The sequence below is a fragment of the Coenobita brevimanus genome, chromosome 6 (genome assembly GCF_032717465.1).
Source record: "Coenobita brevimanus isolate Jiangsu-jjx chromosome 6, ASM3271746v2, whole genome shotgun sequence".
Lineage (NCBI taxonomy): Eukaryota > Metazoa > Arthropoda > Malacostraca > Decapoda > Coenobitidae > Coenobita > Coenobita brevimanus.
The window spans coordinates 52454142-52472234 of record NC_136959.1 but is presented as its reverse complement, the minus strand read 5'-3'; the positions used below and the strand labels follow the sequence as shown (position 1 = coordinate 52472234).

The 18093-nt window shown below is 42.8% G+C and overlaps 1 protein-coding gene across 1 annotated transcript in view; it reads left to right on the top strand.

The window, feature by feature from the left end:
• LOC145399699 (uncharacterized) overlaps positions 1-18093 on the top strand; it is a 360302-nt gene that overhangs the window by 213960 nt on the left and 128249 nt on the right. Inside the window, exons 12-13 of the mRNA XM_080272249.1 lie at positions 589-699; positions 7277-7390. Coding sequence (XP_080128375.1) covers positions 589-699; positions 7277-7390 — 225 coding nt within the window. The remainder of the gene's footprint in view (positions 1-588; positions 700-7276; positions 7391-18093) is intronic.

The following is an 18093-nucleotide window of genomic DNA, read 5'->3' as shown; positions in this document are numbered from 1 at the left end:
GGGCTCTCGCGCTGCTATAATATATTTCAGTTATAGCTATGGGCAAAAAATTCTACGGAGATCCTATGCCGGGCGCCGGGAGCGGAGTTTTTTGGTCAAAATGTGATCGCTTATTAAATATAGTAAAAGTTTTTCAATCATGATGGGACCAAGTTTTTTCACATCAGCTAATTTTTTCGATTTTTGTGCCAATTTTGGTGCAATTTGAATGTGTAGTTTCAGCTGCCCAAAATACACACACACACACACACACACACACACACACACACACACACACACACACACACACACACACACGGCTTGTGCTGTAGTATGTTAGATAAGTGATGATTTTTTGTGGTTTGTTGCTCACATAATGCTAGTTGGGGGTGAGTGACTGGTCACTTTTGGATGAAATGTCTGTGTAAATAATCTAGCTCCAGGTTACAGTGCTCCAGAGAGGGCAGTAAATGATTGGATTATAGATTGGTAGAATGGTAGACATATACTGGTAGGTAGATAATACAGATAGATAGCTCTGAATCAGTACTTATTTAGCATTATGGTACATCTGAAGCTGATAAAATTATTAATTCTTATGGCACACAGACAGTGGACATCTCGCAGATTGTGTCAACGCGTTTAAGTGCCATGAGGAAACTGCAAGACAACCCAAATGACAGTGAAGCCATGAAGACACTCAACAATGTTCAGAAGGAGGTGAGGCCATAGCCTTAATGTTTTTTTGCACAAGACATGTCTCAGGCCCGTAGCCAAACTTTTCAAGGGGGGAGGGTCTTTTCTGCTGACTCTGGACGTGCATAGCAACCAGCTGATCAAAGGTCTGCAGCATGCTTACACTGGGGGTATGGGTGTATGCATAAGCAATGTTGAGAAGCAACACAAAACTTGTGAACAACGGAGTTAACTTTTTGTACTGATATTAAAAAACAGACCATGAGAAAGTGATTTAGGCAGGTGGGGGGGGGGAGGTCATTGGCCCTCTCAACCCCTGTCTCCCCCAGCCCCCACCCCGACTATGGGCCTGTTTCTTACCTGGCTATGCTAGCTGTTTCGGTGTTTGTGAAAAGCAGTGAATCTAAAACCTTCTGTCCAATCCATGGCATGACTCGGCTCATCTCTCCAGCTCTGTCTTTCACCCCTTATACGAGTGGAGATTCTAGGAATTTTTTCGAGGCAAAGGCCCACAAATTTCCTTAGTATTTGTGGTTCGGTGAACATGCAAGAACCAGTATGTTGATTGGCGTGTTGCTGCCATACTTAGATCTTTTGGTTGTCCATTGTGCTTTATCAGCTTGAGTGCTGGCTCTATATTCATGCGTACTTAGTAAGTGATCTTGAGTGCTAGCTCCTTGATCCTGAGTAGCTACTAGAGTCTTTCCTTTGATTTTATGATTCTTTGAGCATAAATGATATCTATATTTTGAATCTCCTTTCCATGTTTTCTTTTAACTCATTTGTTAAACATTTCCTGACTGTATGGGAATCTAGCAATCTCATCTAAACACCTTGTTGTAGTTGGAGGGGGGGGGGGAATTTCCTGCACCACAACATAAATTTCAGTTAAGGAGAATCATATGATTGAGGTAATTCTCTTCAACTCCCTGAGAACTGCTAATAAAATCATACTTAAGGAAAGGACAAAAGTCAAAATGTAAGAAAAATGTTTACCTCTTGACATAGTGATGTTGTACTGACCCCCAATCACATTATGAAAAATGTAAACAAACATATGAAGCAGAATTGTGCTACATATATGACTCTCTCTCTCTCTCTCTCTCTCTCTCTGTGTTTGTGTGTAATTCACTGGGTTGGTGTGTGTGTGTGTGTGTGTGTGTGTGTGTGTGTGTGTGTGTGTGTGTGGGGTTGAAGAAAAGAAAAATACTGTATACATAAATACATTCATGTGCATGGCCATGTGTGGTTTGCCATAAGGGTGTGAGAAGCGATTCCATCTTATGCAGCATTTGTGATAAGTGGGAGGATAAGAGATGTAGTGGTATTAGAGGTAGGCTACCAGGTAATGCTGATTTCATGCGTGCAGTGTGTCGGAGAGAGCATGTGGAGATTGTCAGGCATGATAGGATTGATCTCGCTGATGAGTCTGAGTGTGTTAGAGAGTTTTGTTAATAATAAACATGTTATGTGCTGGAGGTGGGGCTGGAGCTAGCCATGTGACTAGAGTGAGGAGTAGTTGGAAGAAGTTCAGGAAGCTGTTGCCTCCTCTCCTGACATAGAGAGAGCTCTCCCCTCATGCTAAAGCATCTTCATTTGTGGCATATATTACGAGTGTAATGCTGTATGGTAGTGAGACCTGGGCAGTAAAGGAAAAGAATATTCACAGACTCAAATGTACGAAAATGACAGTGATTAGGTGGATGTGCTGTGTGTCCTTGAATGCGAGGCCTGGGGGGGGCTAGGTTTACAATGGAAGAGTTAACAGGAAGGATGAGACTGGAGTGTATTGGTGTTGTGATGAAGAGGGGTAGATTGAGGTGATTTGGGCATGTGGTGAGGATGTGGAATTACAGTTGGGTACAGAAAGTGAGAAGTATGAACGCTGGAAGTAGAGTTCTGAGAGGCAGACCGAAAAAGACCTGGATCCTCCCATGAGAGAAGCTCTAGTGGATTGGTTTGTGGCTCTGCAAGCTGCAACTGTGCATTGGAAAATAACTAAAAGTAAGGCAGATGGAATTTGTTAGTGAGAGAATCTGCAACAGACTGTCTTGTGCATCTGCAGACTGGTGCTGTGCTTTCAACTCCTACACGCCAGGGGTTTTCCAGTGTTGCACGCTTCTCCCTACGGGGGATATCCATGACGGGAAAAAAATACTCCTACTTAAAACCCTAATATCTGCCAAACTATAAGAGGTAGAGAAAAAATTAAAGATACCTAAGAATCACCAACTCTTCCTCTTTCAAATGAAAGTATCCCCAGGTGGTCCTGTCAGTGATTAAGGATAAGATAAATTTCCAAGGGTGGGGGGAAGACGCTTGCGGCAATACACATCAACCGGCGTTGCTCCGCGCCCACAATCGTGACTGCTATATATGTCAGCCGGCAGTTAGGGTTTAATGTCTGAATAATGAATTTAGTACATTAAGATGATGACAGGTGATGAGAAGAGTGAGACAGAGAAAGACAGGTTTGGGGATGAGCTGGATGAAGTAGTAGGAGAAATGCCCAGGAGTTATAAAGTGTTTGTGATGGGCGACATGAATGGGAGAGTAGGCACTGGCCTTGTGAATGATGTAATGGGTAATAATGGAGTACCAGAAGAGAATGATAATGGGAAGCAATTGAAGGACATGTGTCAGGAAAGGAGGCTGTGCATTTGTAATTCTTATTTCAAACAGAAATGAACATAAATAAATTTACAAGGCATAGAGGGAATGGCAGTTGTGTTGAAAGGAACCTGATTGATTACATGCTCGTAGAGAAATTGATGCTGAGAGGTGTTGCTGCCATGAGGTTAGTGAGAGAATGATGTGGAGGTTTGTCAGATCATATGATTGTGGTATGCAAGATCAAGCTGAAAGGAGTGAGGTGGACCATAGAGAGAGGAGCAGTCAGGGAGAGAGACTGAAAGTCAAGAAGCTGAGGCTTAAAGAAATGGCAGATGAATACTGGGCCAAGGTAAGGGAGGAGTTAGAATCAGTGAACTGGAATAAATGGATCAGAACAGCCTGTGGAATATATATTGGGATTGCTAAGTTAGGAATGCTAAAGCGGTATGTGGTGTGGCACGACTAACAACAAAGAAGAAAGGTACGGCATGGTGGAATGAAGAAGTTAAGAGAGCAGTGGAGGAAAAGAAGAAGTGGCTGGAGTGGATACAGGACAAGGGTTCAGTTTAAATAAGAACTGAATATACTGAGAGCAGCCATAGGTGAGCGAAGTGAGTGCAAGAATTATCGTGGCATAAGTTTATGGAGGATTGTAAGAAAGGTATATGGAAGAATTATTATAGAAAAAGTAGGAGAGATATCAGAAGTCGTAGTGAGTGATGAAGAGGGTGGCTTTAGGAGTGGCAGAGAATGTACGGATCAAATATTTGCAATGAGACAGATAGTGGAGAAGGCCTGTAAGGAGGACAGTAAGGCATGTATGGTATTTATGGCTCTGGAAAAAGCATATGACAAAGTAGACAGAGAAGGATTGTGGAATGTTTTGCGCATGTACAGTGTAGATGGTAAGCTGCAAGGTGGTGTCAAGAGTTTTTATGATGGTAGTGAGGCATGTGTAGGGGTAAATTGGCATCTAAGTGAATGTTTCACGTTCAGTGTAGGCGTGTGACAAGGCTGCGTGACGTCTCCATGGTTGTTCAGTATATATACAGTATATGGATGAGGTGATGAGAGGAGTAAAAACATGAGTAATGAAGGGAGGGATGCCAGTGGTAGTGAATGGTGATGAATGGAATATCTCGAGTTTGCTATATTCTGATAATGCAATGCTGCTTGCAAACACCAGACAAGAGCTTGGTAGACTAGTGCAGAGTTTCGCAGATGTCTGCAAACATGCTGACTTGAGAGTAAATGTAGAAAAGAGTAAAGTGATGGTTATTGAGAGGGAAGGTGACTCCCAGTGTGATGTTACAGTGAATGGAGAGAGACTGGAATTGGTGAGAGAGTTCAAATACCTAGGTACAGTGATAGAAAAGAGAGGAAAATATGCAAAAGAAGTGGAAAGTATAGTGATACAAGGAAGGAAAGTAGCTGGTGCTATGAAGGCCTAGATAAGAAGCAGAAGCTTAAGTGTTGCAGCTGCACACGGCTTACTTGAAGGAGTGTTAGTGCCAACTTTAACATATGGATGTGAGACTGTGGTGTGGCATGAATATGGAAAGTTAAGAGTAAGAGCAGTAGAGATGGGACTGCTGAGAAGCGTATGTGGAGTACAGAGAGTGGATAGGATAAGGAATAATGTGATACGTGAAAAATGCGGAGTCAGGAAGTCTGTGGACACCAGAATCAAAGAGAGTGTACTGAGATGGTTTGGTCGTGTGGAGAGAATAGATAACAATTGAGTGGTGAGAAAGGTATATCTGAGCAATTTTGAAGGAGGGAGGAGGCAAGGTAGGCCAAGAGGAAAGTGGAGGGATATGGTGGATGAGTGTGTGAGGAAGAGAGGTATGGAAGTTGGTGAGGATAAAGGATTGACAAGAGACTGAGCTGGATGGATGAAGTTTGTGCGGAGAAGCGCATAACCAGGAATTTGGCACCCCTTTTGCACATGACAGCATTTGGATTGGCTTTATCAAATTGGTATATATAAGCTACAGAACGTGTTTCTTTCTTTATTTTTTTTTTTTCCCCTATCTGCTGGAGCCAGGATTTCGAGGGATTGAATGATGAGTGAATGGAAGTGTGGCCCATTGAATGGGGCAAACTTTGATTGTCTGGACATTGCTACTCCTCACCCTGCCCTAGGGTGGGAAAGGAGGTCCAGATGATGATGATGATGATGATGGTGATGCAAAAGGTGGTACAGAAGCTTTAGTGAAGTTTGTTTACAAATGTCAGTGTCTAGTTATGAGAGAATTTGAGTAATAATTTTCTGATACCAGAAAAAATTTGAAATCACTAAGAAGCACAAGATTCAAACTTTATTTCAACAATATGGTGAAACCTCACTATAATGGACTAATTGGGGCCCAAGTCATTCTAAAAGAAGTGTTACTCAGGTAAAAGCGATGTCTGGACTCCCCTCTGCTAACCCGGACTTTTTCGGATATATCAGGCATTAGTCCGGATTGCACCGTCTTTTTTTCATTAGCACTGTTTCTTCATTACTTGTTATCCAACTCATATGCTGCAGTCTGCATCATCAAGATCCTGCCCTACTCCAATGCCCATCCAGCCCCCATCATCAAGGTCATGACAACCACCCAATGTCCATCCAACACCCATCCTGAAAGTCACAACAACCACCCAGTGCCCATCATCAGGGTCATGACAGTCACCCAATGCCTATCCAGTACCCATCGTCAAGGTCATGACAACCTCCCAATGCCCATCCAGCACCCATCATCAAAGTCATGACAACCACCCAATGCCCAATAAGTGCCCATCATCAAGGTCATGACAACCACCCAATGCCCATCCAGTGCCCATCATCAAGGTCATGACAACCACCCAATGCCCATCCTGTGCCCATCATCAAGGTCATAACAACCACCCAATGCCCATCCTGTGCCCATCATCAAGGTCATGACAACCACCCAATGCCCATCCTGTGCCCATCATCAAGGTCATGACAACCACCCAATGCCCATCCTGTGCCCATCATCAAGGTCATGACAACCACCCAATGCCCATCCAGTGCCCATCATCAAGGTCATGACAACCACCCAGTGCCCATCCTGTGCCCATCATCAAGGTCATGACAACCACCCAATGCCCATCCAATGCCCATCATCAAGGTCATGACAACCACCCAATGCCCATCCAAGGCCCATCATCAAGGTCATGACAACCTCCCAATGCCCATCCAACGCCCATCATCAGGGTCTTGACAACCTCCCAATGCCCATCCTGTGCCCATCATCAGGGTCTTGACAACCACCCAATGCCCATCCAAGGCCCATCATCAAGGTCATGACAACCACCCAATGCCCATCCAGCATCCAGCATCAGGGTCACAACAACCACCCAATGGCCATCCAACGCCCAACATCAAGGTCACAAAAGCCTACCCAAACATCCTCATCCTCCACCATTCCCCTGCCCAAGCTGAACTGAGGTCAGGCAGTCCAGACCACTTCTGGCTTTACCAGGCTTTTCCCATTATATGAGAATTTAGTCCGGTAGGCTCCTCGAGTCCAATAAAAGTGAGTTCCGGTATATTGACGTCCGTTACATCGAGGTTTTACTGTACTTTTAATTGTTGTTCCCTCATGCTGTAATAGAATATTTCATTCACAGTTACAAAATTGATATTAAGCTCATTTGAATATTAATTGCTAAAGCAACCTGCAAGCCAAGCTTGTTGTCTATTTTGTGCAGCAAACAGAATCTTTCTGACTGTTGGTCACTTTGGCTAACATCTCACAAAAACCACCAACATGTTAGCCATTTTTTGTCCTGTGTGAGTCCACTAGGTCAGAAATCCTCAGAAGCTTTCACAGTGTTTTGAGTGTTTTTTTTTTTTTTTTTAACATGGCATTAAAGAAAAAAAAGCGTGATTCAGACTTGCTTAAATTAAGAGGTCACTGTATTATGTTCTGGTACAGGTATTCATGTATGTCTCACATATTCCATTGTGTATTTTCAGATGCAGAACTGGGCATTGAGCAAGCAAGAGCCAGGTCAGTTTACTGGAACCACTGGTGCCAAGATTCTGTCACAGGAGGAACTGTCAGCAGGTCAACAGGCATGGGTCAGAAAGGTATGACCAAACCTGTCTCTTTCCTTTAAATTTTCTTTCTTGCTGGGTTCTCGGGCATTGAGGGTGGCTTACAGAGGAGTAGCAAATGATGGTTGGTGGGGAACAGACTGGGGGACTGGATGTTGCTCTGAGGTCTGGTAATACATGGCAATAAGTGGGATTAGTTGTATTTCCACATTTTGTGGCTCACCATTTTCTTTACTCTAAAATGAATGCCCTGATATGTGGAAAATGTGAGTGTTGGCAGGATTTCCCCGTACTAAATTTTCATTGTTAGTTTGTATAGCTTGTTTTTAATTCTCTTCACTTACTCCTTATTGTTTGTAGTTTTATAAAGATTTAAGTCAGTCAGTAAGTTTCTTAGAAAACAAGGCTAATAGGTAAATGTGTATCTTAACATTTGATGTTTGTTGAATTCTGTTACTTGAAGTTTATGTGAGGGTGGTGGGAGGGGGGGTTCTCAAAGCCTCAGGGCCACACCAGCCCCCCTAGACGTATATTTCAGGATCCCAAGCCTCATCGGATGTGTGGCTGCAGGAGTGAGCTGTACGCTTGGCCGACGTGACTTCACGACCCAACATCAAGGAGGAGACCTATCAACTCCAGTGTGTGACTGGGGACCAGGCCAAACAAATGCAACATATGCACCAAGTATTTTGTGTTTAAATTTAATTATATCTTTGCTTTTCCAGGGGAAATCTAGAAAAGCAATAAAGATTAAATGGCTAGTCAGGACATGTTATGACATAGAAATTTAGGTATTTCTGCTTGGTGATATGTTTTGGTTGGTTGTCCTGGTTTCACAGTGGCAGTCTTCACAGGAATAATATTTTAGGCAATCATGAGGTTGTCTGGTCTGTGTTTGCGCAGGATAGGGGCCAGTGGAACCTGAAGGTATACTGACCCCTAGCCTGTCGCGGGAGGCTCTCTAACAAGCTCTCATAGTGTTCACTAATAAAATAATTTTGCCTTGAAAATTGTTATCCCAAATAGATTCATTTTAACAGTCAGTTGTCACTCATCTTAAGTAATAATTAAACTCCTGAGAGAGGGAGAAGGAGAGGGAGGGACTCTGAACAGAGATAGATCAGTGAATCTCTTCAGGGTGAAGCCTAGAGCCACTTGCCTTCTCCTCCTTCTCCTCCTCTCCTTCCACGAGGCCTGTGAAGAGAGAGCTTGTTACAGATCCTCTAGTTGCCAGTGCGCAGGGCCCTGGTGATAGTTGGCAGCTGATCGCGCGGCCCTAGGGTGTTTGGCATCGAGCGAGGGACTGGTGAGTGAATATCAACGTTGGTGAGTCTCGGTAGGAAATATAAGACTCAGGTAGAAAAGATATGCAAACTCCTAACTCTTAACCTGTGTCTTGGAAAGAACTTGTAGCCTACTGAAGCTGTATAAACTTTGAATTATGTATCATAAGAGTTTTTAGGTAGAGAAACAGTAACTTGAGTAAAGCAGTAAATTATTGTTGTGCTTTTCAGGTGTAGTAGTTTTTTGTTAATTTATCTCAGCCTAAGCTATTTGTAATTTTGATAATGTGTATAATGTCTTGTTTATTAATGATTTGTGTTTCAGTGTTTCCTTAATTTCAAGTAAAATATCACTTGATAATTTTGGAGCTGCTGGAATTGTTCCTAATGTAAGCTATGCCGATTTCTTGTTGCTCATAGTTTTGATTTAAGAAGTTTTAAAACTAAGTTTTAAAAAATTAATGGGAAGTTATGCATGCATTTGTTAACTGTAAGAAGCATCTCTTAATGCCAGAACTGTTGAAGAATTTTAGCTGTTGGCCCTGTTAGTCTGAGGGAGAGGTGCTCCAACTTGTTGTTAATAGAGTAATCCCTCAATTATCCAGACGCTCCGCATATGGATGTTAGGCCCTGGCTCAATTAGGTCCGTATCCAGATTTATTTTTCTGTAACTGGAGATAAAAGTTCCGGTTTTGGTGGCTGGCCAGCCTATAAATTCAAAAGATTCCATTGGGTGGCTCACTGGCCTCTCTGTCCACGCGTGGGTAATATGCCGTAACCCTCAAGCAGAGCAAACAAGGCTTTCTGGCTGCCTGCCAAATGGTTGAAATCCTCCAGCAGCCATCCCGATCACTGGAACCATACCAGCAGCACATGAGGAAAACAGATGTAACCCACAAGCTAAGTGAGAATGGCTGTCCGGCTCCCTACCGAATGGTTGAAATCCCCTGGCCACCCCAATCACCAGTAACACTCCGGCAGCACGTGAGGAAGGCTGAGTGTAAGCCACAAGCTGAGCAAGAATGGCTGTCTGGCTCCCTACCGAATGGTCAAAATCCCCCGGCTGCCCAGATTAGTGGGAAACTTCTTGCCACGCACGGCCATCCTCCCCCTTACCGAATGGTCAAAGTCAGATCGCCATCCGGATTATTCGGCCACTCCTTAGGCCCATGATGTATGGTGACCAAATGTTTCTGCCATGTTGCAACACATACCTGAGCAAGTGAAAAGGACCCATGCGCTCGTAGGTCAGTGTGCAGCTTATTGCTTGCATGCTCATAGTCAAGTGTGGGTAGAGACATGGCCACACCGTACACTTCTCAGCATTACCGCACCTCAGTTCCTGTCTTTGTCTCCACGTGTGGACGTGCTTGGCCAGGGTTAAACAATGGCCTCTCCCATTGTTGCATTTGTTGTGGTGCCCTACTGTCTGCAGGCCGTAGTTCTTCTCTGTGGTGTTCTTGTGCATGTGATGGTGGCCCCACCACCACCTGAGAAATGCAAGAGGAGGATTTTGACTCTGGAAAAGAAGCATGAGATATTGGGCAAGGTTGATGTGGGTGTGGTCGTCGTCACACATTCTGCGTGAATATGACTTGGCCTGTTCAACCGTGTTTGATATCAGGAAATCATGGGACAAACTGATTCAGTACGGACAGGACTACGGTGATACCACTCACAAAGGTGACCAGAAGGTGATGTCCCAGCTCCGCCACACCAGCATTGGCCAATCGACTTTGGTTTAGTTCTGCCAGCATGCTTGTAAGTGGGACCGAGTTGAAGGCATCCAGATGACAGCTCTCCTGATCCTTGATAGTGCCCCTGTGCATCTGTTGGAGAAGGATTCGGTTGCTGATGATGGCCGTATTAGGTGGGGGCGCCCATCGTCCACTCTTTCAGTGTAGGGATGCCTTATGGTCTCTACACTGAGGGACAGCCAAATGGTTTCCTGTACCCAGGAAACCATATACACTACTGGGTGATAATCATGTAACTGTTTTTTTTGGCTGGGTTAAATGTCCTGCAGATTCCCTTCTCTAAAATCACTTAATCATGGCAAACGTTTCGGAGAGCCTTGGAGGGCCCAATACCTGCCCAGAGCCTCAACCAAATGGGCAGATTCTCATGGCTGTGTGGAATGTGAGAGGTGTGAATGAAGAGAGCAAGAGGGAGAAAGTGGTGAATGTGTTCAAGAGTGTGAAATGTGCCGTGATGGCATTTTGTGAAACAAAGATGAAAGGGTGTGAAGTGGAGGAGTGGAAGGGTGTGAAATGTGTAAGATTGGGCATGAATGGCCGAAGAAGATGCAAGGAAGGAATTGCTTTGTTGATGAATGAGGTGTGGCAGAGTGGAATAAGAGAATACAAATGTGTCAGCTCGAGATGCATGTATGTCAGGTTCAAGCTTCAGAAGGTGAAAGTGGCAGTGATTGTAGCATATGCACTGTGTGATGACAGGAGTGAGAGAGAAAGACAGGGTTTGGGAGGAGCTGGATGAAGAAGTGGGAGAAATACCCGGGATCTGTAAAATGATCGTAATGGGTGAGGTGAATGGAAGTAGGCACTGGTCCTGAGGATAACATAATGGGGTGTAATGCAGTACCAGGAGAAAATGATAATGGAAAGCGACTGAAGGATATGTGTCAGGAAAGGAGGCTGTGCATTTGTAACTCGTATTTCAAACACAAAGATGTACAAATATACGATCGCCCGAACAAGTGATGACTCGCTTTCTTTAAATTTCGAACAAAACTCCCTGGGTCTGGCAACATTCACTTGAATGGGAGTTAGGAGACAGAAACAGTCTTTGCCTGCCCTGCAATCGTTATTTGTGGTGTAAAAAACTAATCTTGGAAAAATGTTAGGTAAGTTTAGCTTTTATTTCTCTTTAGGTCAATAACAGTAATTAAATAAATAAAAAAGTGACATCTGGCACATTTTCACTCGTTGTCACGACTCATGCCAACAGTTTTACTAGTGCATCAATTTTCCTGCCAAATTTAGAGGTTTTAAAAGCAATCTAGCTAGTAAAAATTTAAATATTTACTGTATATCTGGCATTCCTTTGGAGTCCTGTCTAGAATTTTTTCCTTTAATCTCCCTCAGTCTGGCGTATTATTTACCACTTTTGAGACCAGTCTAGCGGATTTCTATAACTTTCCTTTGGTAGCACTTCACGCCAGCCAGGCCTGCGTCAGTCATCATCATGCAATGGGTGGGAGTGGGTGTCTCGGCATTTGTCACGATTCCGCTCGTCCCCTCCCCCTTCTTTTTTTACTACAATCCTTTTCATCTTTAGTTCTCTTCATTGTCACACTCTTTGTGACTGTCGCCCTCTCCCTCTGTTCTTTCATGAAGCTTCCCTACATACTTTATTACATGTTGGAAATTTTATTCTGTGAATAAAAATGACAAGTTTCCCCCCAATAACTAATTTCATTGAATGCTGGCAGATTAATTTGTTTCTTGATAGCAACACAGGTGGTTAGGGGTTGTTCTTGGGCACATGCAATGATTTGTCTGCTTTGGTCTTGTGCTACAAGGGGCATTATTTGGGAAATTTTCTATATTCTGCCTCTCTCTGTATCACTTATCTATCCATTCTCTGTCTTCTTCTTGATGTTAAGCTGCCAGGATATCTGTCTTTGCTGGAATGTTTGCTAAATAAAGAGCAGTAATATGCTTGGACTGACGGGCTGTAATATCGTGTTGACGATTCATCTTGTTTACAGTGCTCACGGGTTTTCCTGCGTAAGTATCATCTCGCATAGAGAATTAAATGTGGATTATAATGTGTTTTTAAATGTTTAGTTTTCTGATTTGATGTCACTCGGGATTTCGACATTACCAGTATCTGCGGGTTTTGTTTTATGGGATATTTTTTTCTTCAATATTGTTGATTTAAGATGTAAAATAAGTATCATGAGAGTTTCTCTGCATTTTAACCTTGAAACCATTGAGCGATTTCACATTCTTTCGTACGGCAAAGCCTCAGCTTTAGTATACTGTATTGTGATTTCCTCTTCTGTAATGTGAGATATACACGTTAAAAACACTTATATATTGCTTTTTGGTGTTGGTTACCTAAATACTGTATTGCTTTTTGCGGTGTGCAGTATAGGAAATATAACTGGGCCATGGCAGTTGCCAGATACCACTTTCTGAGTGAAAGGTACTGGGAATCGGGTCATCACTTCTTTGGGCGTTTGTACATGGTATAGAGGGAATGAAAATTGTGTTAGAAGGAGCCTGATTGATTACGTGCTCGTGGGGAGGTTGATGCTGGGAATGGTTGCTGATACGAGGGCCGTGAGAGGATGACGTGGATCATATGATAGTGGTATGCAAGATCAAGCTGAGAGGAATGAATTGGACCAGGAGAGAGAGGGGCAGTCAGGAAGAAAGATTGAAAGTCAAGTAGCTGAGGATCAAAGAAATGGCAGATGAATACAGGACCAATGTAGGGGAGGAGTTGGAATAATTGAATTGGAATGAAATGGATCTGGGCAACAAGTGGAATGTATATTGGGATTGCATACTTAGGGTTGCTAAAGCAGTGTGTGGTGTGGCAAGAGTAACAGAGAAGAAAACTATGACATGGTGGGATGAATAGGTTAAGAGAGCAGTGGAGGAAAAGAGAGAGAAATGGCTGAAGTGGATGTAGGACAGGGGTTCAGTTGAAATAAGAAATGAATGTATTGAGAGCAAGAAGCACACAAAGGGACTAGTGAAGAGGAAAAAGAAGGAGGTAAATGATGCTCTAGGAAGAAAAATGATTTGCAAATTACTCTGAATATAGGAAGTTATTCTGGAAAGAGGTGCGGAAATGTAGAAGTGATGGCGGAAAGAAATGTGAGAGTGTGTGGGGGTGTGCAGAGAAGGAATGCAGTGCCATGAAACATGACACTCACAGAGGTGACGAACGTTGTGAAGTAGCTGAAAAATGGGAAAGCAGCTGGGTTAATGCATAGATGATTAAGTGTACTGGAGAGAGTGGAATGAAGTGCTTGTTGAAGATGTGTAAGAAGGCATGGATGAGTGAAACTGTGCCAGTAGAGTGGAAAAAGGCAGTGATTGTACCTCTGTACAAAAATAAAGGTGAGCGAAGTGAGAGCAAGAATTATTGGGGCATAAGTTTAATGATTGATGTAGGAAAGGTAATTGGAAAAATTATTACAGAGGAAGTGAGAGAGGTATCAGAAGTTCTAGTGAGTGATGAAGAGAGTGACTTTAGAAGTGGCAGAGGATGTGTGGATCAAATATTTGCAGTGAGACAGATGGTGGAGAAGGCATGTGAGAAGGACTAGAAGGTGTTTATGGCATTTACGAATCTGGAAAAGGCATACGACAAAGTATGCAGAGAATGATTGTGGAAAATTTTGTGCATGTACAGTGTAAATGGTAAGCTGCAAGGTGCTGTCAGGAGTTTTTTTGATGGTAGTGAAGCATGTGTAAGGGTAAATGGGCATCTGAGTGAATGGTTCACGATCGGTGTGAGCGTGCGACAAGGTTGTGTGATGTCCCCATGGTTTTTCAATATACAGTACCCTTGCGTCCAGTAAGCGTTTGTCCAGTACTATTCTCGTCCAGTACGGTCGGCAAAAAAATAAAATAAGTCATTACTGCAGTGCAGATTTGTTGGGCTAGTACGGATCGGCCATACAGAGTGGGCCAAATCCAAAGAGTTCTTCTTTAGTACTGACGTTCTGCTTCCAGTACTATTACCTGCCTGGGTGCAGGAAGATGGCAAACACTGAGGAACGTTTCCCTAGTACTGCTGCGCCAGTCCAGTACACCTTCCTTGTGACTCGTGTCTTGTGCCAGTCATATTGCAGTACAGGTAACTCGCACGGAACACGTGGGTTTCGTTCCTACCGTGCCGTGTTAGGTGCGAAATCGCATATATTTAAACTACTCCGTATTTTGCTCCCTAGACCCCCCAAATGTGTTGTTTTGCTGTTATCTGTCACTGGTAATCACTAGAAAGCACTTTAAGTGGTTTGAAGGTTTATGTAATGTTATAACTCACAAATACAGTACTCCACAGCAAAACTTCAACACACAAATACTGTATGTAAACACAAGGAAACATTCCGACGCCGATCATAGTTAATCATATAAATCAGGTTAACTGGTACCAGTGCTTTAACTTACATATCAGAACAGTACATATTTAACTTAGAAATGCAGTACTGTGATATCGAATGATTTCAGTACATAATCTGTTAGGAATGGCTGGAAAAAAAAAATGTTATGAATACATTTTCACCTTTTTTATATACGTTTATGGTAGTTTCGAGTTATTTTTTACGTTATCGTTGTGCCCATGCTTGGAAAAGGGAGCAAAAGAGTTGAATTTTCAGTCCTAAATGAGAAAACTACACGTCCTCCAAGGCTAGACTCTGCCACGGGAGAATAAAGTGGAGGGTCAGTCCGATTAGCAATAAGGAAGTTGTGTCACGACTTCCAGCTCCCACACCACGAGAATGGCTAAAAATAGAATCGTAATGCAGTTTCAGAACTAACATTGTCTAATTATTACGAATACAGATACAAAGCAGAAATAAATACGTTTACAGACGGGGAAAACGTACTTCTTCCGTCATAACATGTTCATCTTTCTCTATCATTTTACGTTCATCTTTATCATTTTACCTTGTTATTTTCGCAATATATATTGCTGTCTCGTAAACAGGGTGGTTGTTTGTGTTTTGCAAGGGAGGAAAAAGATTGTATATTCTGTCTGGGTCGAGATAATGGGTGTAACTATGTGTGGTTAGGCTTGGCCACGAGCGAAAAAATTGTACATCCACTCATCACGATAGCAGATGGTGAACTGACAGATGATACATGAGAGGGTGATGTCAAGGTCAGTCTCATGTCCCAGATTTTCGTTCACTTCCCGAAAGTTTTCACAGTTTTCTACACGTTGCATTACATCAAATGATCCAAACCATTACAGCAAACCTGAGCAAATAGGTAAAGATACCAAGACAAAAATGTATTTTTCTCTTATTATAAGTCTTTAACGAACAAACAAAAAAGGCAATATTCCGACGCCGATCATGGGTAATCATATAAATCAGGTTAACTGGTTACAAGGCTTTATTTAATGCTTTAATTGCTTACAAGTACATACCAGAACAGTAAATATTTAACTTACAAATACAGTACTGTAGAAAAGCAGTACAGTAAGAGTTTAACGAACAAACAAAAAAGGCAATATTCCGACGCCGATCATGGGTAATCATATGATTCGGGTTAACTGGTTACAAGGCTTTATTTAATTATTTAATTTTATTTAAGTGCTTACAAGTACAGTACATACGAGAACAGTAAATATTTAACTTACAAATACTGTACAGTACTGTGGAAAAAATGAACAAATAAAAAAGGCAATATTCTGACGCCTATCAGGTAAACTGGTTATAAAACTTTATTTCTTGCTTTAACGTTATTTAATAGTACTTTAAGTTGCACATAAACTTACCAGAACAGTACAGTACTGTAAATATTTAACTTACAAATACTGTGCCACTGTACTCGGGAATGTCTCCCTCACTGAATAATTTCCCGCCTAGATCGTCACGTTATCAAAACAAACCGTGCGCTGCGGTGACGTTCGAGGATTTGGTCTTTCAAAGGCCTCTCCTGCGTTAATTTGTAGTTTTCATAATGGTTCTTTAATCTTACGTTGTCTTATGTGTATCCCAGCCCTTACCGTGTATAATTGCGAGCGCGTTCCGTGAGATCGTGTTCCGTGCGAGTTACCTGTATAGCACTTCCCCCTGATGATGAAGACTACGATGTGTCAGTGTGTGACTATGAGGGATTTATGAGGGAGGTTGAGGCAGAGAGGCCTCCTCAGAATCCTGAAGGCCCTCCTTCAGGGGGTCAGTAGGACCTCCTACAGCCTCAGATATCCCTCCCCCTTCCATCCCAAGCCCATCACCACTCACCTTAAAGGTTGGTAAAATCATAGTAGTGTCAAAATGTAGTTAAGTTGAATTTAAGGGGGACTTTTTCAAGGCTTGTCTGATGTTATTCATTTTTCCCATAAGGTCTGTTATTTGTCCAGTACAGATTTAGTCCAGTACGGCAGTACTGTCTGACAAAAATACTGTACTGGACGTTAGGGTACTGTATATATGGGTGGGGTAATGAGAGAAGTAAAAACACAAGTAATGGAGAGAGGGATGGCTTTGATAATGAATGGTGATGGATGGAATATCTCAAATTTGATTTATGGTGATGATGCAATGCTACTTGCAAATACCGAACATGAACTTGGTAGACTAGTGCAGTGTTTTGCTAACGTCTATGAGCGTCATGCCTTGAGTAAATGTAGAAAAGAGTAAAGTGATGGTAATCAAGAGAGAAGGTGACTCCCAGTGTGATGGAACTGTGAATAGAGAGAAACTGGAATTTGTGAGAGTTAATGTACTTGGGTACAGTGATAGAAAGGAGAGGAGAGTGTGCAAAAGAAGTGGAAAGTAGAGTGTCACAAAGAAGGAAAGTAGCTGGTGCTATGAAGGCCTTGATAAGAAACAGAGGCTTGAGTGTTGCAGCTGCACAAATCTTACATGAACAAGTGCTAGTGCCAACTTTAATATATGGATGTGAGACTATGGTGTGGCATGAAAATGAAAAGTCATGAGTGAGAACAGTGGAGATGGGACTGCTGAAGAATGTATGTGGAGTACAGAGAGTGGATAGGATAAGAAATAATGTGATTCGTGAAAGATGCAGAATGAGGAAGTCTGCGGAAACCAGAATTGAAGAGAGTGTACTGAGATTATGGTCACGTGGAGAGAATGGATTGGTGAAAAAGGTATATCTGAACAAATTTGAAGGAGGGAGGAGGCGAGGTAGGCCAAGGAGAAGGTGGAGGGATATGGTGGATGTGAGGAAGAGAGGTATGGAAGTCGGTGAGGCTAGGGTACTGACAAGAGATAGAGTTGGCTGGATGAATGTTGTGAGAAGTGCATGATCAGGGATTTGGCACCCCTTTTTAATGTGACAGTGTTCGGATTGACTATCGGATATGTTTATGTGAAGCTACAGTATGTGGTGAACGTTTTTGGCGTATCAGATAGAGCCAGGAATCCGGAGGCTTGAATGGTGAGTGAATGGAAGCGTGGGCCATTGGTTTAGGCAGACTTGGGCTGTCTGGACATTGCTACACCTCACCCTCCCCTAGGGTGGGAAAGAAAGTCCGGATGATGATAATGAATGTTGATTCTGCCACCTAATACGACTGCATTCACTCAACTTGTGGACCAAGGTGTTATCATGGCAGCCAAGAGACATACCGTCGGAGGTTCCTCAATGAGGTGGCGGTGGTGCTTGAGGATGAGGAAGGGGGTGACACACGATTGGAGTGGACCTTGTAGAATCTGCGGCGTTACAACATCAAGTCTGTGATGTTCAACTGGGCCAGTGCTTGGAAGGAAGT